We start from the raw sequence: 23,507 nt of genomic DNA on the forward strand, positions 1-23,507 counted from the left end.
TACCCGCACACCGCCTGCCTTAATCCAATCAAAACTGAGAATTGAATACCACATGAAAACAAAATGAACGACAAAAGATATCAAAAAGGGGCACCGACGGGGTACCAGTATATAACTACTAGTTTCATGTTCGAAGTTCGAAACCAGATTTAAGGCGCCTGCGGGGTAAACTATATTCGGAATATAGCTCTTAAAAAACAAACATTAGCTCAATTTTACAGAAAAAACGTCTATATCACGAACAGTGTTGTTGTTTTTTTCGAATACCCAAGTAAAATAAAACCACATTATACGAGCCTCTGACGGGTATAATTTTTTTTCAATGAGTAAAATTGAACCCAAACTCATACAATATACTTTTTTTATATACCTTCCATCACTCTGATAATATGGTTTTGTATATCAAATTTTGCTCAGCCGGGTATTCGGAAAAAAATACACTGTTTGTGACAAGGACTCCTGAACAATTGAGCTAATGTTTCTTCCTTTAAGAGCTATATTCCGAATTGTACTTCCATGATTTGATGAAGAGGAGAATTTTGCACAAATTTTCATTGTATCAGCTATACAGGAACTGCCTTTTGATTATAGAATAGTGCGGTAAATATTCCATAAAATTAACGTTCGGATATTTTTATTTTAATAAAATCTTTAAATAATAATTAGTTTAATTTTGAGACTGGTTTAAGGACATGTATGTAGCCCCATCGCTCCCGTTGGAATATATTACCGACTCGTCCGTATGACAGTAACATGGTTCGTTTGGTTAATAAATATGCTCCCAATTTTTACACCTTGTGGTAATCGTACGATACCATCTGTTAATTCACATCAACGATAAGGGTTTCACTTGAAGATATTGTACAGTTTTGTACTTATTTTATTAAACTATTCATCTATACACGACAGGTAATGAAAATATTTTATTGCCTTATTGTACTTATATATTTTTAATTGAATTAAAAATTACATATAATTGTAAACATAAATGTATTATATTGATAAAATGGCCATTCGTGTTGGCTGTTTCGATGTTGTTTTTTCCTAACTTTGTAATAATACTAACTTTAAATAAAGTTTTTTTTTTCATTATTTGATTATTTTTTAATTTATTTAAAATCTCTAAGGCGTAGATTCAATATCACACAAAGAATCTAATGAATGAGGAAACATAATTATATAACCGCGAGATTATTTTTAAGTTAGATATTAAAATCAGATAACAAAGTTTCGTAGAATATTCTTCTGTTTTCTAATACACTAAGGTGCTACAGCCATTTGATTTATATTTAAAACTGCTTTTGTAGAATAATTTTTCCGACAAAATACGGAATGAATGTGTAAAAATTCCTTTTAAAATATACGGAGTCCTGTTCATGCCTTTTGTTTCAAACTCTCAACAGTATCGTTTTGAAGCATCGCGTTAAAAATATCGTATTGAAAATAAATACTATAGAAATATAAAGAAATGGATGCCGGGGCGATTTTTACGGTCGCCACTGGACGAAAGAAACAGTTTTTGTGAGATTAAATTTTTTAACAATATGCAGTTTATCATGCACGGGATTCCGTGCATATAGTTATGCAACAATAATACATGCAAATGTCTGTTTTTGTTTCACTTCAGTATAAAATTTGGACTGTTATAAATATTAAGCACACCTATATTTATAAGATATCTGATTAATTTCATAGAAATGAAGGTATTCCTGCTGGTCTGTTTGGTTGTGGCCGCGCGAGCCAATTTCTTGGATTCTGTTGGTCATGCTTTAAGTGGTGCAGCACATTCAGTAGGTGACGCTGCAAAGACCGCCGCTGGTGGTGTCGTTGATGCTGCACAAACTGTTGGAGATGGAGTTGAAACAGCTGCCCATGCTGTGGCTGGAGTTCTCCCAGACGTTGCATCCACTCTTGGTTAGAATTCTGTTCAACTCTAAACATTTATTGTTAATTATGCAAACTATTTTAGAGATCGTTACATTTTCCTTTCACTGTTTCTTGAAGCCTTTTATCGTAGATTACATGCGTAATATAGGAGCTTAAGTACATTCAGATAATGTTTGCAGTCTTATTCAGAAACCTTTGGAAACAGTCTTTTGCTATGAATATTTTAGATCTCTCGTTGGCTCGAATCGTTTTATGTGTTTGGTACAGTGTTTACTAAAATAAAATGTTGTTGTAGTTCAGACTAATACAAGGACATATGATTTTCTAGGGTCAACATTCAAAGACGTCTGGAACGTTGCTAAGGACCCACTCAAGGAGGCTGGTGAGCAGCTTTTGAAAGAAGCCGCTGCCTACGCCCTCGAACAGGGAGTAACAATGGCCCTGGATGCTCTTGCTGCTGGAAAACGTGATATTCCGTAAGAAGATCACCCACGTGACATTTCTTTTTCCATTTTTTTTAAAGGCACAGTAATCCATTGATATGAAATTCGTTAGAAATGTGAAACATGTGTTTTAAATGTTTTGATAATGGATTAGGAACATGTGAGATCTTTAGCAGCTAAGGAAAGTAGCGCTGAATGTGCAGTCAAGTGTCGTAAAGGTAGCAAAATGTAAATAATCCATACAAAATACTTATTTACTATAATGATACCAGTTGCCAACAAAGCAAAGAAGCAAGGATAGTTCATCTATATGGCAAATAAGTATGTTTTTATTTGGAAACTAGCAATATACCAAAAATTTAAAGTGTTTGTAAAATTAAAATGATATCATTTCTGAGAAATAATGGGCCTTTAAATTATCATACATTTTGACGATTTTAATTTAGACGGTTCTAGTTTAGACGGTCTACTTTACACGGTTCTAGATGGTATGAGAGGTATTGCATTATCAATTATCTCTCATGCACAGACCAATCATCAAAATCCACGCTTACCACTTCCCCATTATTGTTCTCAACGTTTTTAAAGATCTCACATGCACCAGGCTTTTCATGATATAACTCGGACCTGACTCGCGCAAAGATATCATTTTCAGAGATAAAACAGTTTTGCAGCAATATTATTTTCAGAGATAAAACAGTTTTGCAGCAATATTATTTTCAGAGATAGGACAGTTCTGAAGCAGTATTTGTCAGCGGTCATTCAAGATGAATACCAGAAATGGTTGAAGGACACTGAAGATCAGATATTGGGATCCAAGGACGAACTCCTGAAATCAATGAGCAGGTTCACATTCCAGGACATGCCCGAGGAATTGAAGAATTATGTAAACGACTACGCCAAGGCCAAAATTGAGGGCAAAAGTGATGAATTTGTGGTTAAACAAGCAACCACAGCCTATGCTAATGCTTTGAAAGGTATGTATTTTATCATAAAACTGCACGCTTATAAAGTGCTTCAAAACTATTTCGTTGTTTTTTTTTCACAGACCGGAAATGTCGTCTGCTCATCAAACCTTCTAAATATCACGTGACCTTTATAAGTACACTAACGCCGAAATATTAAATTTTGAAAAATTATTTAAGCTAAAATAAACATTGATATTATTGAATATCAGTGTTGCAATTATGGACCTTTCCGGTGTTTACAGTTTTATGTAAATTGGCTCACTTGTTATCCAATCGCTACACTGAGATATTACATAGTCACTGGTGCACACAAGAACACGTGCTAATGTTTGTGATACTGTTTGTGAGCAGTTGACCTAGCAATGAATGGAAAAGGTGTGGCTAAATGTTCCGCTACGAAAAACCGGAAAGGTCCATTGTCAATTTACTACAGTTTAATGCGTATGGTGGCTGATTCGTGCCATTCGTAACCCTCGAGAATTAGTTAAATGGCAGGGGCGCAAAGCGAAAACTAGCTGATTAGCGGGGGAACGATTTAATGAACAAAACGGCGGGAACGCGGGGCGAAAACACGAATGGCACCATCCATGCTGGTCGCAAACCCATTATGTTGGTTTTGTCGTGACACGGCTCAAATGTTCACGCTACTCAGGTCTATGTCATTTTTTTCCAACGATAGCACCCAATGGACCATTTTTTTTATATTTTATAAAGGTCTTGTTACTCTTTTTCAGCTCTGAAAAGCCGCCTTACCGACAGAGTTCAAGCAACAATTGCAAGTTTGACCCATTGAAAAGTGTATGCTCAGGCAAAAAAAGACAAACATAAAAATAAAAGCAATATATAGCCATCTTGTTGTGTTGATTAGCGTTTTTTTTACTTTCTTTTATTTCCTATCCTGAACGAGACGCAACTATGCGGATAGATAGTTTCAGGAAAATCGTATATTACATTGATTCGACAGTAACATAAAGTTTCTAGTAAAATGCGTCAATTATTGCATATAAATCTATCATGTACAAGTATAAGTGTCAGCGAGCCTTTATATAATATAATTTAATTTCTAGATTTCAATTTTTCTAATTACAAATGTAGTTCGTAATCTAGAAAAGCGTGCTAGGTATAAAATCGTGATAAAAACAATAAAAAAAGAAAACGTTTCTTTGATAGAATATAGAAGTTGATAAAATATTGATCTTGGTTTTCTTGAAGATTTTAGCAACTTTCTGAACGTTTTTATAATCATCTGCAGACTCGAAATTATATTTGTGCCAACAACGACAGTATTTTCACCTCGAATGTGGTGCCTTAGTTCGGACGCCTACAACTGTCTCAAGAAAAGACACAGTGGTTTAAAAGTTGACAAGCTTGACCCTAAATGATAAATGAATACGAGTATCATCAGTTCATTTATTTTAACAAATAACAGATTCGGTTCACGGATTTTTCCTAATCAGTCATTTTTAACCCGCTAAAATATTTTATTAAATGGGGTAACGAATCCTTTAGTATCCTGTAGTATCTCCAGTCATCTATTGCAATGAATTTGACCTTATTTGCGTAATCGAAGTTTATAGCCTTGTAAAACCGCACTGTGGGGTCCGTAAACTTAACAGCGCACTTTAGCTACATATCAACGCACTTTCCAGAGATCTTAAGTTGTCAATTGGGTTTGGCTTAAACACCGAACACTGACTGATATATCCGAGTTGTGACATTGAAAATAAGTTAAGCACACCCCAGAAATTTAAAACTGGATGGGTTCGAAAGCACTGTCAAGAGATGACGACTTAATTGAGCTAAGGAATAGTAATGTGAAAAGTAGCGATACCAATTTAGTGATCATAAACCAGTAAATTTATGAGTTAAGTTCATTCTTAACTAAATTATAGAAGCATAAGCAAATGTGTTGCTTTATTACCAAAAATGTAAGTGTTTATAAGTATGTTGTTGGAGCGTTTACAAGACATTTACCGGTGGTAAATGTTGACGATTACGTACCAACCTAAAATGACATTATGTTGCCAAATTTTTAATATCTATGTGTAACCGCCACATGCCCGGATGATAGCCTCAACCCTTCTCCTCATACTACCAGTCAGGCGTCTAATGTGATTTTGAGGTAAATTTTGCCATTCCTGGTGCAGAGCTTGTTCCAGTTGTTGCAGGTTGACTACAGGTGGTTCGTACCATTGCCCAAATAAATTTAAAGGTGTGACGAGAAGGGTTGATGCTATCATTTTGGCACGTGGGGCACCATTTAGCAATAATACGAGATGACTTTCGTATTTTCCTAAAATTGCCATTAAATGTGTTTCAAAATTATTCCTATAATAATTCAACTTGCATTTCTTCTAAATATGCACTTATAATCTTGTTGAGTATGATAATTAAATTCTAATAATCTGCGGATTTAGAGGCAGAAACCTTAACCACTAAGCCATCAAAACTTTAACATTGACGGAGAGCAGAAATAAAATTACAATAAATCTGTTGATTCTTCTTTAAATAGGAAGAGGTTGACCGAATAAAAACTAGCAGTAGCTGACTTTCCTTTTTTCTGAGATAAACAAACAGCAAAGGAGCAAAATGTTATATAATTTATCATTATTTTATTATTATACTGATCACTTGAACTGCTCCACATTTCTCCGTTAATTAGGTTTTGTAATATAAATATTAATTTGTTTGTTTCCATAGCTGTTTTTTATTTTATTTTTTACAATAATGATGTATTTTATAAGAAAAATATGTGATTTTGTTTACAGGGATGCTACAACAGTTTAAATGAAAAGATTAAATCTCACGTCGGAGTTATAATCTGTGTGGCTGTTGGAATTGCCATGTTTCAGGTAAAACTGTATTCTTCTTTACATGAAGTATGTGTTTGAGTCCTACCAACGCTTTAAAAGGGTCATGTAGAAGCTCAATCTTTACTGGTTAGGGGTTTACACGATAAAAATAACTTCAAATATAGTTTCCACTGTCAAGTGGCCAAGCCCGATAGCTTCGAATCATTTGCCACTCATCGCCGTGGAAATGAGCCCACCATTCACTGTCAATGAGTTCATATGATTTAGATATTTAGATAGTTTTAGAAAGGTAGGTGATTCTACTCAGATGACTGAAATAATGCGCGGATGGCCAACTAATATTTTCAACACCGCTTGCACTAGATATTGCCCCAATGAAATCTTCACAGACGTACCAAAAAAAAAACTGCACTTGATATGAAAATGATCAAATTCAAAGTATTTGATTGGACATTGCCCAGAGTCATCTAGATCCTTTTCTTATTAGGATTAGTCAATTAGTCAATTTTTAATCTGCACATTCTCCGCACGGATCACCTCCGCCATCTTTTCTTCCAATTGTTGTTTTATGATTATTTTGTATTAAAATCGTGCATTTACTTATGTTCACTATACATTTATACCAATATATCTTAATGAATTTTTACCGCCAAACACACCCCCACTCCCGCAAAAAATAAGTAAATAAAAGATTTTTCAATTTTTCTTAAATAAAAGTATACAGCGAGAAATTATAAAAATAAATGATCTTGTTGTATTTTTCAGTTGCTGGGAATAGTTATGTCGATAAGATGTGTGAAGTTGGCGGCCCAGCGGCCTGGCGGCGTGAAGTTGGCGACCCAGCGGCCCAGCGGTCTGGCGGCGTGAAGTTGGCGGCCCAGCGGCCTGGCGGCCAAAAATTTTAATGTTGTAGAAATTTTATTTTAACACTAAAACGGCATTTAATAAAGTTTTAAAGATAATTATTGTTATCTAAAGGATATATAAAAAGAAAAATCACTTTCAGATATGTATCTGTAAACGTGACCGGGACGGTGGAAACAGCCTGTACTAATGTGAAGTAAAAAAGCGTATATAACATACATACTGATTTGTGTGTTGACAAAGACTGACATTGGAAATTAAACATTTAAAGATTCTTAAGAATTTTTCTTGTGGGGCGTATGTGGGTTTGGGGGGTATATTTTTAATGGAAATATCATTATGTTGGGGAAAGAAATATTGTAAATATATATGACGTAAGTTATTTTTGGATGGGTTTGACTAAGAGGAACACTTTTTTGTGGCGATACACAGTTTTTTGTTTATGGCATATTGTACATGTAATTTTATTTTCAAAGTTTGACGTTGAAGGCTATGTTTGATTTAATTATAAGAATAAAGAAGAAAAATATTCACTTATTTCATTTTACGTTATCTTTTATTCTCCGTCATTTTGGTAATTCGGCATAGGATTCTCTGTTATGTATGATGGCTGATTTATGCCATGCCGTACTTTTGCTCCACGGGGCGCCAGTCGAAAACACAAAAATAAGATAGCATTTGGTTACTTTGTTGTATTTTTGTGTTTTCGTCTGGCGCCCAACAGGACGAAAGTACAACAAAGTGGTCAACTGTCGTATTTTCGTGTTTTCGCCTGGTGCCTTGCAGAACAAAACTACTACATGGCTCAAATCAGCTACCATAGTTAGTCGATAAAATATAGAAGAACTATAACATCTACCTGAAGATGCCGAAAATTTCTTTTGCAATATCCGAACTTAACGAAAATACAGTGTAGCTATCCCGCGTATTTCGTTATTTCGCAGATGAGCTTTAAAAAATTTCTAGAGTATAGTTCTCTTCAAACAAAAAGTTAAAATCTCATTCATGTATGTCGGAGCTGCTTGGATACAGGTATAGCGCTATGATGTTTTCATTGGTAGCGCTTTACTGGTATTCGGATATCTATAATTATGTGCAGTGCTAGCGTTTGCGGATAATACCATCCACGAGTAGGCCGAATCAAATCGAATTTGCAGCATTGTCAATATTTGCTGTTTGAGGGCATTTTTTTACATCATTATTTTAGGTTTCCACTTTAAAGTGTCTTTTTACTCTACGAGTGTTCTTGCCATGGGTGTTTTTTTAAATCCACCAAATTAATCTTTTTCTTGTTAGGTGGTTCAAATATTCCTCATTCAATACTGTTTAGTCAGCCTTAGGAAATGTTACCTGTTTGTCTAATTAAATCTATGGCTGACAAGTACAAATGTTGCTGCAATGCAGCCATTCAGAAGCTGCGCGCAAAAAAAAATGCGCTCATTATACAGATACCTTACCAAATCATTCCTACACACAGATCATTTTCTATTAAGATTCACGTCCCAGATAAATACTGAAAGTAGAACACACACTGGAATGGAAAATTTTGGATAAATTTCAAAAGGACCAATTTCAGGATTTTTTTTTATATACGCGTTAACTAAAATAATGGTACATCAAAAATCATGAATGCATGGCAAGTTGATATGGTGAAACATTATTTACCGCTCAAGGTTCGAATCCCGATTGGGTTTTTGGATTTTTCCATGTGAAGAAGGTATCCAATTAGCTTAGCTAACGGAAACCAGGTGCCCGTTCGTGCCTGTAAAACAAGCAAGAAAGGGCACCTGAGGTCTTCCTCAAACATTGATCTATACTGCGCTGTGCAACGTTTAACCCAATCAACAGACAAACAAAACATCTTCCTCCAACATTGGCCTATACTGTGTCGGTGCAACGTTTAGCCCAATCAGTCAAACAAATAAAACATCTTCTTCCAACATTGGCCTATACTGTGTTGGTGCAACGTTTAACCCAATCAAACAAACAAATAAAACTTCTTCCTCCAACAAAGACCTATACTGTGTTGGTGCATTGGTGCAACTTTTAACCCAATAAAAAAAAACTTGTTCCTCCAACATTGGCCTATACTGTGTTGGTGCAACGTTTAACCCAATCAAACAAACAAACAAAACATCTTCCTCCAACATTGGCCTATACTGTGTTGGTGCATCGTTTAGCCCAATCAAACAAACAAAGAAACAAAACATCTTCCTCCAACATTGGCCTACACTGTGTTGGTGCAACTTTTAACCCAATCAAACAAACAAACAAAACATCTTCCTCCAACATTGGCCTATACTGTGTTGGTGCATCGTTTAGCCCAATCAAACAAACAAAGAAACAAAACATCTTCCTCCAACATTGGCCTATACTGTGTTGGTGCATTTTTTAACCAAATTAAACAAACACACAAAACAACTTCCTCCAACATTGGCCTATACTGTGTTGGTGCATCGTTTAGCCCAATCAAACAAACAAAGAAACAAAACTTCTTCATCCAACATTGGCCTATACTGTGTTGTTGCATCGTTTAGCCCAATCAAACAAACAAAGAAACAAAACTTCTTCCTCCAACATTGGCCTATACTGTGTTGTTGCAACGTTTAGCCCAATCAAACAAACAAACAAAACTTCTTCCTCCAACATTGGCCTATACTGTGTTGGTGCAACGTTTAGCCTCATCCAACAAACAAACAAACAAAACTTCTTCCTTCAACATTGGCCTTTACTGTGTTGGTGCAACGTTTAGCCCAATCAAACAAACAAACAAAACATCTTCCTCCAACATTGGCCTTTATTGTGTTGGTGCAATGTTTTAGCCAGTCAAACAAACAAACAAAACTTGGCGATAAATGAAAACTCACAATACAGTTTAAGTAACTTGAGTCTTTTTCCATGATTTGTTAGATGTAAATGATAGAATTCATGACGCAATTCACAGAGAAGATTTAGTAGCTATAGTTATCGTACAATATAAAAGTACTTGATATTTAGGAACATATGCATTACGGTCCTTAAATGTCAAATGTATGTATTATAATACAAAACTCTTATAACAATTTGCAGACAGCAATGAAAGCAACTTATGTTCTGTTGTAAGTAATAGAAATATGTGATAATGGGGGCGTCGGTGACCGAGTGGTTAAGGTCGTTGATTTCAAAACACTTGCCCTTCACCGCTGTTGGTTCGAATCTCGACGGGGACTTTTTCTTCTTTTATGTGAGGAATCTATCCCGGTAGCTTCCGGAACGTCGGTGGTTTAGTTCGTGTGCCCGTTCGTGCCTGAAAAAATAATGTACAGAAGGGCATCCGAGGGCTTCCTCCACCAATAAAGCTGGTGAAAGCGGTGTCACCAATATACGTGTCCGTGCAACGTTTAACCCAATAAAACAAACAAACAAAACTTGGCGATAAAGGAAAACTCCCAATACAGGTAAAGTAATTTGAAACTTTGTCCATGATTTGTTTAGTAAAAATGCTCGAACACAAGAGGTAAGCAATGTAACTGTAAAGATTATATCAGTAATGACTATGATAGGATAACACATCTCAGTTGTTGATGTTGGTTTTTGTTGTTTGTTTGTTGTTGTTTTTATTATTACTTTTTTATTATTATTTTTTTCAAAACGGAAATACATATAAAGAGATTATATAACAAAAACATTTTACAACTACAACTGTGCTAACTGTTAAAGAAACAACACAAGAGAAAATATGTTAAACTATAACATTCATCAGTTACTCGTTTTAAATCGGCTTACTTCGTCACTATCAGCGTCATTGTTCATTTTTTGTAATAATTAATTAACGTTAAACCTTAAACACTATACTTAATTATCTGTTATACTTGCTATACATGCTATACAAAACCCATTTTACCCGTTCTACACAAATCTTAATTTTCTTATTAGATCAAAAGAGCAGATGCTTCCACTTGTAAATACATATATTAATCTTTCTTCTTAATATCATCACTTCGTTTTGTCATTCAGAAAAGTGGGGTTGGTAGAAATGCACTGCTCAGTTAACTCAAAACTCTTTCTATTGTAGTAATCAAGTTTCAAATCTGTATGAAAATTACTAATAATTAAAAAGTTATACACATAATATACACGTAATCATGATTTATTAACATAAGTATCATCACTAACCTGTTTATTATCTTTATTCAAGTTATAAACTTCATGGGAAATTAAAGCGGCTTCCAGCTTTTCTAAAGGTTAACTATGTTTTTTCAGATAAATCGTTTCATATAATTGTCAAATAAAAAATAATAGGGTGGAAATGAAATTTGCCGACAATGAAATACATAAATAATAAAGAAACTCCTAGATATCTCTAACCTACCGGTCCAATTAGTATTATTATTATTATAGTATACTGTAGCGGACGAATCGTTTCCAGATCTTCTATTTTTAGAAATGACGTCACTGACGCGTTATAAATAGATCTCGGGACGCTGTTTTAAAGAAAATAAACAGTCACATGTTTTTGTTGTTGTTGTTTGTTTTTTGTTTTTTTCTTTTTTCAAAATAAAATTACTTAAATACTTAGTTTGAAACAAAGCAAAATTGTTTTTTCGAACAGAAAATAAAAGCAGAAGGCCGCTTTAATGAAAACAGATATATGTACAGACGATTTGTTGAAAATTTCTTAAAAAAAAACCGACACTGCTTTGATGCCTTTCTCTTCTTATATATGCTTCCAAAGACTTCTGTTACAATTAAATAGAGCTCTGTGATATTTCTGAAGACAAACCTTTTATCAACATGATCCATTATTTTGTTGTTTTTTTTATTTTATTTTTTTAAATACACACGTTTATTTTGTCACACTTTTGATACATAAAGAACTTCTTCTTGTAAATTATTATCTACACTGCGTCAGATATTCAAACGACTGTAACTGTAATCATTTCCGGTGTCCATGTACGATCCAGCGGCGAAGAAAATACCAAGTATCTAAATAAGGAAAATTATATCTTATTTGCTTAACAATGCATGGTCGTTGAAATTCAAATTAAAGTGACATTATGTCCATCTAAAGGTATATTATTAGTTATAAAGATTGTTGACAGGTTATATGGCCCTATATAAACGGCTAGTTGTAAATATAACCCGAGCCGCTAGGCGAGGGTTATATTGCAAACAGCCGTTTATATACGGCCATATAACCTGTCAACAATCTTTATAACGAATTTATAATACAGCAAACATCATTTTTTAGAAATAAAAGTAAGATTTCTTCATGAATCGACAACAGCCGTGTATATAAAACTATATAAACGTCACGATTATCCAATGAAAAGTGACGTTACATACGTGCAGTATTATAAAGTGAGTGAACTGGTAAGAGTCAAAATAAATTTTCATTTTGCCATAATTCCTTTTGATTTAATGATTTACTTCGGATAAACAATAAATAACCACCGGATTCAAACGTAATTTAAGTAAATATCATTCAGAATTAACCTGTAACGTTCAATTTATAAAAAGAGTCTTTTTATATTTTTTTCAGATTTTAAATTTTATCCTAAACATTTTCCAATATAATCTGTTGGTCAAAAGTCATTTAACCAGTCAATCTTTTGAAATATAAAGTCAATTCAGCTCAACTTGACAATGAAAATATGAGCATAATGTCACTTTAAAATACAAGATATTTTTTTTCTTAATTATTATCTCCCATAATGTAATGTAAGTTGTCCTTCCATATAAATTTATAGTTTATGTCATATTCCGGTACTTGTTTTCGGGGTCCATACACATACCAATGGCCAGGAAAAATGTCACAATCTAAATTATAAAAAATGTTATCAAATTTTCTAGGAAAATAGATTTAGTATTAGAATCAACCGACAAATCAATAGATCAGTCAAAATTAGTAAAGAAAAATACTTGTAGATAAAATATTATGAAGTTTATACGCAGTACAATATCACTAAATTGTTTGGATGAGTATACAGCTCTTAAATAAATCTATATTGGACGAAGCACTGGCCGAGTCTGATATGGGTTTTGCAGCTGTGTACGAATTCAATCCAGTAAGCATTGTTCTCATTGTTTATAATGACTTATTGTTTCACACCACCATTTTTGACATTTTGACAAAACTGTGTTACTTCAAGTAAAATAGTTTTTATATATGAATTTTTGGACTCTGAAATGAAAATGAGACTTGACAGAGTGTGATATGCATTTTGATATAGATTTTTTTTGAAATCGAGGCTATATTGGGCACGATAGGCATGTGGAGTGGGTATTTTGGACTCTGGAAATTGAAACAATAATCGATTAGCTGGATCCAATAACAATTCGTATTAAAGTATCACGAGGTGCAACCACTAAAAGTTCATTAGTTATATCTTATAAAGTGTGAAATAAATTGATATACAGTAGTGATGGTTGGTCAGGATCTTTTTCTCTTAGATTCTGTATTAATATTCAAGTTGGACAGCAAATAGGCCACAGCTAGAGAGTAACAAATTATGGCTTCAGAGTTCCTATCTTCCAACAAATGATGGTATATTGCTTTTTCACATTTTTGCCCTTCGTTAGACCAAACCTAGTCCGGCCAGTTCTTTCCCACTGTTCTTTGTTTCTGTTTGGTGACTGATAATCTGTAAGTCACTGTCATGTACCATAACATATATCATTGACCTTTAAAATAACACCAGCAAATCACATTGATATGCTTTAGATAACTGTAAAAGGTCGTTATCAGAGGTGTGGCAGCAACAGCAATAGAGTCTTATTTGAAAATTCAAATTATTATCTAGAAATGAGCTTACAGCAAAAAAAATGTGAGACATTACCTGTAGGACAGCAATTGTAACTCCAACACCAATTATAGTGGCGACGTTGGCATAAATAATGTCCTGAAGGCTGGTAAAACATCCCTGTGAAACACAAGTTCTCTTTCATGAATTTCGTATTTTTTTTTCTATTTTAGGCCATCTCAAGGGCAGATAACTTATACATAAGTCTGACTAACCTTATTTGACGTTTGCTTTAAATTTTCAGTTATAATTGGTCGAAATATAAAATTTAATGAAATTCCATTAAACACTTTGTCTCGTTCTTTCCAGTTTCACTTAAGAGTCTGAAAACCTAAAAATATGGCATTACAGTAGTTTAAAGCCACTGACCTCCAGATGGTAATATGAAAAAAATGAAATAAAATTTCAAGTAAATGGTAATTACTGATCTACATTGTAGTTAGGTTTATTGTATAAATCCATCATTACTGACACCTTAATTCAAGAAAGAATGTTGACAAAAGCGTTAATATATCGGGTTTTCTTTTCCATAATCTACTTCGTTACTAACACAGTAGCCAATATCAGAGACATAGATATGTCTCTACCAATATAAATAGGAGAAGATAATTCATTTAACGCGGTCACGTGTCACAACAGTGATCCGGAAAAATCCCGGTATCCGGTATGCCAGGGATCGTTTATCAATTTTCGTCATTAAGTAGGTCCCTATCACATTTCAAGCTAAAGGTTAAATCGATAAATTGGTCATCATATATATGAAATAATTAATCAATTATAATTTTAGTGCCATGAATTACTTCAAATATAAAAACATATATTAGCAAGACGGCAGTTTTTTCTGCTATCTTCTGGAGTTCAGCTGCTTTAAAGAGAATTGATAAGAATCGATAGGTACGGTAAAGAAGAAAAACAAATAAAGTATGCTATACAATTTTTAAAGTAAAAAAAATCACAATTTTTAAGGAAAATGCTAAGGTCAAAGAATAAAATGGCCCTAGTGGTATGAACTTGTCACATGGTTATGATGTGAATCGTGATACTACGTAATTATATTCAATAAAGGAGTTGGTGTAAAAATAATTTCTACGGTTCAGGGGAGATAAATATTGAAGTATTGCTTTTAGAATTATGGATCTTTCATCTAAAACATGATTTGGTTGCTACTGGTTGTGATAAGAAACATTGTATCGAAAGTTTAATGTAGAAGAAGTTATAGTAAAAAATATTATATGCGAAAGAAACTTTAATCAGAAATCTGCACGCTGGCGCCTAAGAGTACGCAGGGGTTAGTAGGACAGTGCTCTATATAGTTTGCATAATAATAATTATCATGATGATGATGATGATGATGACGATATCTTTATTTATAGAAAGTAACACATGAAAATATACCATCGCAGAAAACAAATAACATATTTCAATTCTAAATGTGGCCTTCTAAACAATATATAGAAACACAAAACATCATAAAACAATAACAACAGTTAACTATTCCATAAAGATTTTGTCATTTATACAATTTTCATTAAAAAATATTTTTAGGAAATATACATTCATGATAAGTATTATAACATAATGACATAATGACAGAGTTATGACGATATTTATTTGATCTGCAAGATATGTTTTTATACTTATTTTTAAAAGATATCAGGTATATTAGAAGTATATTATAGTCAGCTAAAAGTCATAACACTGTGATTTTTTCCAACATTTTACAGCCGAATAAGGGCTGTTTCCCCTAGCCCAAAATAAGTATATTTTCCCCTATAAAAAGCTAATATTTCCCCTTAAATGCCCTGTGCACTTTTTCACCAGTACCATGACTTATCCTTCGATGTCAGTGCTAACTTCTCAATACTGGACTTACCAGCATCTGACTTATATCAGAAAGCTATCCCTATATATAGCCCTTGCTATGTATCATGCATGTTAAATTGAATTGAAATTGAAAATCATATGTATGGGTAAATTCCATTGTTGGAATTTGATTTCAGATTTCCCCTCTTCTGATATATCGCGCTATATTTTCCCCTTCATAAAGCTACAGGTTGTTTTTAAAATTGGAAAAAATCACTGTAACACTTACAGTTGTTTCAAGAACATGAGAAGATGTAATATTTCCATCGATGTACATGCGAGCGTCCATCTGACACTGTGTACGATTCTGTGGTGCCGGGTGGTCGGCGTCTGTGTTTGTCAAAACACAGCAAGTGGTCGGGACAAACATGTACTGATTGAAAAAATAATACGATTAACATACTTGAACTAAATACAAACACATAAAAACTAAATTGAAATATGAAATAGCATCAGAAATTAGATTGAGTGTACTAATATGCAATACATTGTAATTGTCAATACTTGGTTATTAAATAAGCACTGATCTGTTAATTTAACATTTTTGTAACAACATAAATAAATTGTGTGCGTGTCATGATAAAAACGAACCATCAAAGTGATATCAAAGTCATCAGTGCATGTACTAGCATTGGTTTTGATATATCGGGCTCGAGCACAATAAATAGAACCATCCATCTACCATAAGCCACATTGTTGGGGTCAGACCCTGTCGCAACTTTGACCTAACCTTTCAAACTCTCAGATAATATATCTATCTCTTTTCAGACTTAGTGTTTGCGTGTATTCATTTTGAACGTGTATCAAACTAAGTATGCAGATACCAAGTCGTATTAAATTGTTTCAAAATAACTGTTTGAGATCTGACAGGAGCACAACAATGCGGTAAGTAAGGTCACTTGTGTTATGTTTTCGGCCTAGCGGCCTGGTGGCCAAGCGGTTTGAAGTTTCCGGCCTAGCAGCCTGGTGGCCAAGCACTGTGAAGTTACCAGCCTAGGGTCGTAAAGTAAGCGACCGGGCGACCAAGCGGTGTGAAGTTGTGGACCTAGCGGCCTGGCGCCCGATTGGGCAGCCGAGCGGTGTGAAGTTAACGGCCTGGTGGCCGGGCGGTCAAGCGGTGTGAAGTTAGCGGCCGGGCGGCCAAGCGGTGTAAAGTTGGTGGCAAGAGATGACAAGTACAGGTCTTGAAGTTGTGGATACAACTCTCTTGCGAAGGATAAGCGGCATTTCTATGTTGGGGGATACTCTTTTGCCCTACGCAGCTTTCGCATGCGTGCGAAATTACTACATCTTGTCAATTTTTATAGCAAAGGTACGGAATGCCGTTAGGGCCATCGCCTATGAATGGTTTGATCTGAAACGCGATACTCGAAAGTATGATGATGAAAACGCGAAATCACGAAACTACGATGGTGAAAACGCGACAGTACGATGATGAAAACACGACAGTACGATAACGAAAACGCGATAATACGACAGTACGGTGATGATAATACAATCAACTATCGTGTTTTCATAATCGTACTTTCGCGTTTTTACCATCGTAATATCGTGATTTCGCGTTTTCATCACCGTACTGTCGTATTTTCATCATCGTACTATCGCGTTTTCACCATCGTACTATCGCGTTTTCATCATCGTACTGTCGTGTTTTCATCATCGTACTATCGCATTTTCACCATCGTACTTTCGTGTTTTCATCATCATACTTTCGCGTTTTCATCATCGTACTATCGCGTTTTCATCATCGTACTATCGCGTTTTCACCATCGTAGTTTCGTGATTTCACGTTTTTACCATCGTACTATCGACTATCGCGTTTCAGGTCAACACATTCATAGGCAATGGCCCGAACGGCATTCCGGAATGCCGTTAGGGCCATCGCCTATAAATGGTTTGATCTGAAACGCGATACTCGACAGTGCGATGATGAAAACGCGAAATGACGAAACTACGATGGTGAAAACGCGACTGTACGATGGTGAAAACACGATAGTTTATCGCGTTTTCATCCTCGTAGTATCGTACTGTCGCGTTTTTATCATCGTACTATCGCGTTTTCACCATCGTAGTTTCATGATTTCGCGTTTTCAACATCGTACTATCGACTATCGCGTTTCAAATAAACACATTCATAGGCGATGGCCCGAACGGCATTCCGTACAAAGGACCCCGTCGTAGCAAGAATGGTTCTTCAACGTTGAGTGAGTCTATAATTCAACCATGTAAAACCTGTAGCAAATTTATCCGATTGTATCCGAATGTGTGTATAGTAACAAGCGTTAACAAATAAATGCTATCATGTTGAATAACAAGTAAATTAAATCTGTTCATATTACATTACAAAATAGCTATGTGGTTTACGACGCATACGGCTGACTGAAAATGCAATTTTAAACCGAAATACGAAAAATAAACCATAACTTTACCGGATCATTGAATTTCACTCCCGTATAGTCTTTCGGACCCTTTGATCCACAGCATTTCAGCTGAAAGTAATACAAAACAGTCATGTAAACAGAAATAATATTTTAAAGTTACATTATGATATATATATTTTTTTTTGCTGTCAAGTTGAGTCGAATTTGTAATTCTAAAGATTGGCTATTTAAAAGGTAGTTGGCCAATAACTGATAATGAAAAGTGTGTATGATACAACATAAAACCTACTTAATTAATTATAAAATGACTGTCCCACTCTTCTTATGAATTGAGCATTACCGATACATTTTGAACAATATATAAGCCGCGTCACGACAAAACCAACATAATGGGTTTGCGACCAGCATCGATCTAGACCAGCCTGCGCGTCCGCGCAGTCTGATCAGGATCCATGCTGTTCGCTTACAAACCCTATTACAACTAGAGAAACTGATAGCGAACAACCTGGATCCTGATCAGAATGCGCGGATGCGCAGGCTGGTCTGGATCCATGCTGGTCGCAAACCCACTATGTTGGGTTTGTCATGGCGCGGCTCATATATAGAAATTTCCGAAGCTCACATGAATTATTGATTAATTGTTCATAATAAAATACGAAATTGAACACTATTATGGCAAAATGTCAAGTTGTTTCTATTTTACCTGTTCACTGAGAATTTACACTTGGATGGGCATGTCCCATTAAAGCTTTTGAAAAAAAAACACCTTTAAAGTAAAACTGACATGCCTTCAGAAAAGTAAATTGATTTTCAATATAAACATTAGCAATTCATGTACAAAGTTTTATAAATACGAATGTATTGTCTATCATTTGACCGAAATTATTACTCTAACCATCAAAATCTTAATCCATATATTAACGCATGGGGATAAATTCTGCATATTTTGAAAATTTCTGTGGATAGTAAATGACTTTGACCATGTTAAATCACTTAATTTGAACAGAAGGTAATATTGTTACTCATTAAAACCACCTGTCATCTTTTATCATATTCATAAAAAAAATCAACATAAAATCTTGGGGCGTGCCTCTTTAAAGTTAAAAGGTTTCAAAGCAACCGCCCACGTGCGTTTCAAACGAGCAGTCATTTAATACGATTATTACCCAGGTCTGAACGTTATCCCAATCATCAGCATTATCACTCCCTTCTTTATAGGTCTTGATGGTCTTTTTGAGTGAATTTGATAAGGAATCATCAATCTGAAAAGTGATTAAATGAAAAGAATCTGTGATTAAGCTTTAAACGGAAGGATTAGTGAGATTGAACGAAAAAAAATCTCACAAAAAAGCTCCCACATATTTGTTACGAGCAAAATCGGTAAATTGACTTAACTGTTGCAGGCAAAAGATAGTTTGTATTTGAGAGAAATAACCAATCATGCAGACATTAATTGAGCCGTGCCATGACAAAACCAACATAGTGGGTTTGCGACCAGCATGGATCCAGACCAGCCTGCGCATCCGCGCAGTCTGATCAGGATCCATGCTGTTCGTTATCACTTTCTCTTCTTGTAATAGGGTTGGAAAGCGGATGCGCAGGCTGGTCTGGATCCATGCTGGTCGCAAACGCAATATGTTGGTTTTGTCATGACATGGCTCAATTCGTTTGAACGTCTTAAAAATTGACGTTATACTGTAGAACAAAACCAGTCACAACTTCTCGGCCCTTTCTGTGAAACATCGGGGTAATCGGCGGGCACAAAACTAAACATGCTTACCTCTCCGTTAAATTTCCCGTACACAACAGCTGCTGCCACACAACATCCAAATATAACCAGCAGACATAACACGTACTGTAAATAAATACAAAACAAATGATGACGTCATATTACAATTACAGATTAACCATTACAAAGCGGCCCACTGAAGAGCAATGACCTTTCCCAAATTAACAATGCCAAAAAAAAAAAATCAACCTCAGTAGACTAATGCCTCGCAGCAGCAACCAAAATCTATGTTAAACTGTATTTTTAAGAGGGAAAATTCAAATAAAATCAAAATTTGGAAAAGTCATTATTCATTATTTTATTATTTATTAAAGGATATTCTTTAATATTAGGTTGAATCCGATGGCTTTTGTATTAAATTAAGTCACACATTATACAAAATGGCGACACATGACGTTAATCCACGGAGAATGTGTGGTGTAGGGGTAGAGCATCGGACTCCTGATCCGGAGGTAGTGGGTTCGAATCCCACCAGAAATTCTTTTCCGTCTTCCAAAACGGTGATGCGCTTATTGGTAATGATATCCGGGAAGGAGTCAACTTAAAATGCATGTCTAGGTCCTCAAAATGGGATTTGACTATATTGAGAAAACAAACAAACAATTTGTATGACGTCATGAAAATTCTCAACGTTGTGCGTTGTATCTTACAATGCCATGATTTGTATAGAACGGGTATTTCGGTGTGATATAATTTATATCTAACTGTTTTATTTGAGTACTAAGATAAAACAGTAGAGTAGACACGGAATTAATCAGCGCAATGAAGGCAATAATCAATGGAAAGAAAGCTTATTTGTGAAATTTATCAGTAAATAAAGGTAAATAATTCAGCCTTACCAAAAATATCAAAAATTTATTTCCACGGTAGACCGCCAGACAACCAAATGCACTGACAACAACAACAAAAAGTCCGAACCCTATCAGAGCCAATCCTGCATTTGTCAGTGTGCTGTCACCGAGGCCATGATCCACAAGATCTTGTAAACTGACGAATCTTTTCTCGACCTTGACCCGTATTCCTATACCGACAATGGCGGCGGCAGAAATCTGAAGAAAACAAAATCAGAGAGCGTGAATAGGCCATTCTCTGTGACATCTTCACAGTCCAAAGGTTTCAAAGATTGCGAGCAAATTCATAAATTACAGGTAAAGTTATCTGATGACATGGCATTTTTGTATCATTAGAAACTTTAGCTCCACTATTGTCTGTAGTCAAAATATATTGATGTAGCAAAGCTTGATTCCGAGATATTTTTGTTTTGGAACGGAATCTCGCTTCTAGAGGGGAGATGTTTCCCATACACAAAATAGAACGATATCTAATCGAGTGAATATATGCGTAAATTAACGTATACATACCAGGAAAATAGTGTTGAACAATACAAGACAAAATTTACACAAAGCAGAATTGCCGCAACATCCACATCCGCAGCCGATACCACACCCACATCCTTTACCACGACCTCCGAAAGTCTGAAAATTTGTGACATATAGGTAATCTTGAATTTTATTGGAGAGGTCATCAGACCTCTCCATAGTGTTCAGACTGATTGCTGGCGGCATCCATTTTTGCGTATCTGATTGCAGTCAATGAATCTCATTTTAAGCGTAAAATCATTAGGAGCAGTCTACAAAAATTGTTTTGCGCATGTCCCGTTTCAAAACACGGCTTAACTTAAACGAAAAATTAACATCGAAGTGAACAAATAGGTACATAGAAAAATCGGAAAATATCATTTACGTTACTTTACACTACGTGCATGGATGCCTCATTCCTTAACTGTATAAATCGATTACCGTATTGTTTTCTGAATAACGTTTTACTATTTCATGTTCTGATAAATAGTTACAGTGAACATTATATAGCTACAATATCACTATGCACTAGATATGTACCGCCTCCGTGGTCGAGGGGTTAGAGTCGATGACTTTAGAGTCGATGACTTTTAATCCAGTAAACTCTCTGGCGTGGGTTCGATCCCCGGGAGATGCTTTTTTTGTTAGTTTAGCGCGGAGGAAGGGAACGATGGTTAGGAAACTACCTGCCTATATGACTAAAATACTGTTGGGAAAAGGCGTACAATGAAACAAACAAACATATTATATGACCGAGTGAACCGTGTATTGAACCGGTATATCTAAATAACGCAAAGGGAGATTTTTTGGCGCAAATGGCACAAATTTTATGTCAAGTTTGATTTTCTTCAAATATTGTGGTTGGAGGCATGAAGCTTTATATACTGTTTATTCCAATAAACAGTATATAACAGTATAACAGTATATAACAGTATTTACTGTTTTTTCCAATCAAATGATATCAACATTTTTTATGTAAACTTTATACTCGTTTTGGAAAATGTAGAGGAAATGCTTCCTTATATTAAACAAAACAGTGACCGACAATTTGCATATTTGAACTTTACAAGAAACTTTTATTTTGAAAATACTTTTAATATATATATAATTTTTCTACAAAGGGAACTGAATTTAAAATACAAATGTAAATGATATATATCATTTAATTTACATTAAGTAATTTTACAATTTTTTTGGTAAAAAAAAGTATCCCTAATGCGTTAAGAAAAAAGTCCATTTCTCCGGCATATAATCTTTTAAAACATTAAAAAAGATGAAATGTAAAACAAACTTTCATTGCAATATATATAATAAATTCTATTTTGTTTAATAATTGTAATTTATAAACATTCATTGTGTCTGTTATGCAAAAATATCCCCAAATATTTTCGAATTTAACAAATTTTCCACAGCAGCAAAAAGACCTCTCGCAGGCTTCTTTTTAAAGAAGCAAACTTGTTATCATTATTATTAATAATGTTGTTGTTGTCGTACTGGTCGGGTCAGGGCAGGTCGGGTCGATTTTGTCGCTTTTTTAGCAATGCACGTGATTTCTTGCATTCGACATTCACTCATAAATTTACACACATGAACTATATAAACACAAGTCACGTTCCAATAAACACACTGCATGCACTATACACACCACATATAGTGTATAGATTAATAGATTAATCAATAAAACCTTTTCTGAGCTCTTTTGTATACAAAAAAAAATTACGATAAATTATCAACACAAATGAGGTTCAATAAAGTGTTATAAAGCATAAACAATAGAAAGCATAAATAGAAACATACCCTCTTTCCCATCTGCAAGTTTTAGTCACCTTTTTTCTGAACGTTCAAATAGTGTTAAACTTCATTAGGCGAACCATTTACAGATACTCAAAATAGTACTGTAAGCTCAGAAACAATAACCCATACCTTTATTAATCAATATCCGATCAGTTAGTTATATGATTGTACACCGGTTACGTCAAGCTTTGCTACTTCAGATTTTTCTGAACAAGGGGAGTAACTGTTTTGGGAAGATAAACTGCGTACGGCATTGTATACGGAAGGGAATATTCGTTCGTCCTTTGAGTTGTTTGATATTCTAACATGCTAATTCATATTTTATTACGAAACTTTTGCGGACATGCTTATCAATATGACCCCTTTCTTATATAAAATTATAGAATGATATGACGACATTTTAATTTAATTTAAATGGCGCAAACGGCACACATTTTTCTCAAGTTTGATTTTGTGGTTGGAGGCATGCAGCTGTAAATATTGTTTATTCCAATCAAATATATATATATATATATCTTTAATGTAAATCTTGAACAAAAATTGTTTGATTGACATACTTTATGTC

At 34.7% G+C, this 23,507-nt stretch overlaps 2 protein-coding genes across 3 annotated transcripts; one reads left to right on the forward strand and one right to left on the reverse strand.

Moving 5' to 3' along the window:
• Positions 1–777: 777 nt before the first annotated feature.
• On the forward strand, positions 778–4,148 carry LOC132717597 (uncharacterized). The gene is made up of 5 exons (XM_060701089.1): positions 778–909; positions 1,696–1,914; positions 2,216–2,363; positions 3,054–3,307; positions 4,033–4,148. The coding sequence occupies exons 2-5, from the start codon at positions 1,698–1,700 to the stop codon at positions 4,089–4,091; spliced, it is 678 nt and encodes a 225-aa protein (XP_060557072.1). The 5' UTR covers positions 778–909; positions 1,696–1,697; the 3' UTR covers positions 4,092–4,148.
• Positions 4,149–11,482: 7,334 nt separating this feature from the next.
• LOC132717605 (tetraspanin-6-like) lies at positions 11,483–23,087 on the reverse strand. 2 transcript variants are annotated; one of them, XM_060701097.1, is made up of 9 exons: positions 22,946–23,087; positions 21,152–21,265; positions 20,630–20,839; positions 19,782–19,856; positions 19,168–19,263; positions 18,050–18,109; positions 15,850–15,993; positions 13,794–13,877; positions 11,483–11,940 (listed from the first exon to the last, which is right to left on the reverse strand). In XM_060701097.1, exons 1-9 carry the CDS (start codon positions 22,955–22,957, stop codon positions 11,863–11,865), a joined length of 873 nt encoding a protein of 290 aa, XP_060557080.1. In that variant the 5' UTR covers positions 22,958–23,087; the 3' UTR covers positions 11,483–11,862. The 2 variants fall into 2 exon arrangements, with proteins under 2 accessions (XP_060557080.1, XP_060557081.1); XM_060701098.1 differs by lacking the exon at positions 11,483–11,940 and adding an exon at positions 12,479–12,774.
• Between the last annotated feature and the right edge of the window lie 420 nt (positions 23,088–23,507).

This window comes from Ruditapes philippinarum, unplaced genomic scaffold, assembly GCF_026571515.1.
Source record: "Ruditapes philippinarum isolate M1 unplaced genomic scaffold, ASM2657151v2 ctg3385_1_1_1_1, whole genome shotgun sequence".
Taxonomy (NCBI): Eukaryota; Metazoa; Mollusca; class Bivalvia; order Venerida; family Veneridae; genus Ruditapes; species Ruditapes philippinarum.

Excerpts from the sequence above, each read along its gene's own strand:
- LOC132717597 (XM_060701089.1), top strand. The coding sequence starts at position 1,698 with ATGAAGGTATTCCTGCTGGTCTGTTTGGTTGTGGCCGCGCGAGCCAAT. Across the intron at positions 1,915-2,215 it reads AGACGTTGCATCCACTCTTG|GGTCAACATTCAAAGACGTC; the intron begins GTTAGAATTCTG and ends ATGATTTTCTAG. Across the intron at positions 3,308-4,032 it reads CTATGCTAATGCTTTGAAAG|CTCTGAAAAGCCGCCTTACC; the intron begins GTATGTATTTTA and ends ACTCTTTTTCAG.
- LOC132717605 (XM_060701097.1), bottom strand. Across the intron at positions 20,840-21,151 it reads TGTTCAACACTATTTTCCTG|ATTTCTGCCGCCGCCATTGT; the intron begins GTATGTATACGT and ends TGTTTTCTTCAG. Across the intron at positions 11,941-13,793 it reads TTACAATTGCTGTCCTACAG|ATACTTGGTATTTTCTTCGC; the intron begins GTAATGTCTCAC and ends TTCCTTATTTAG.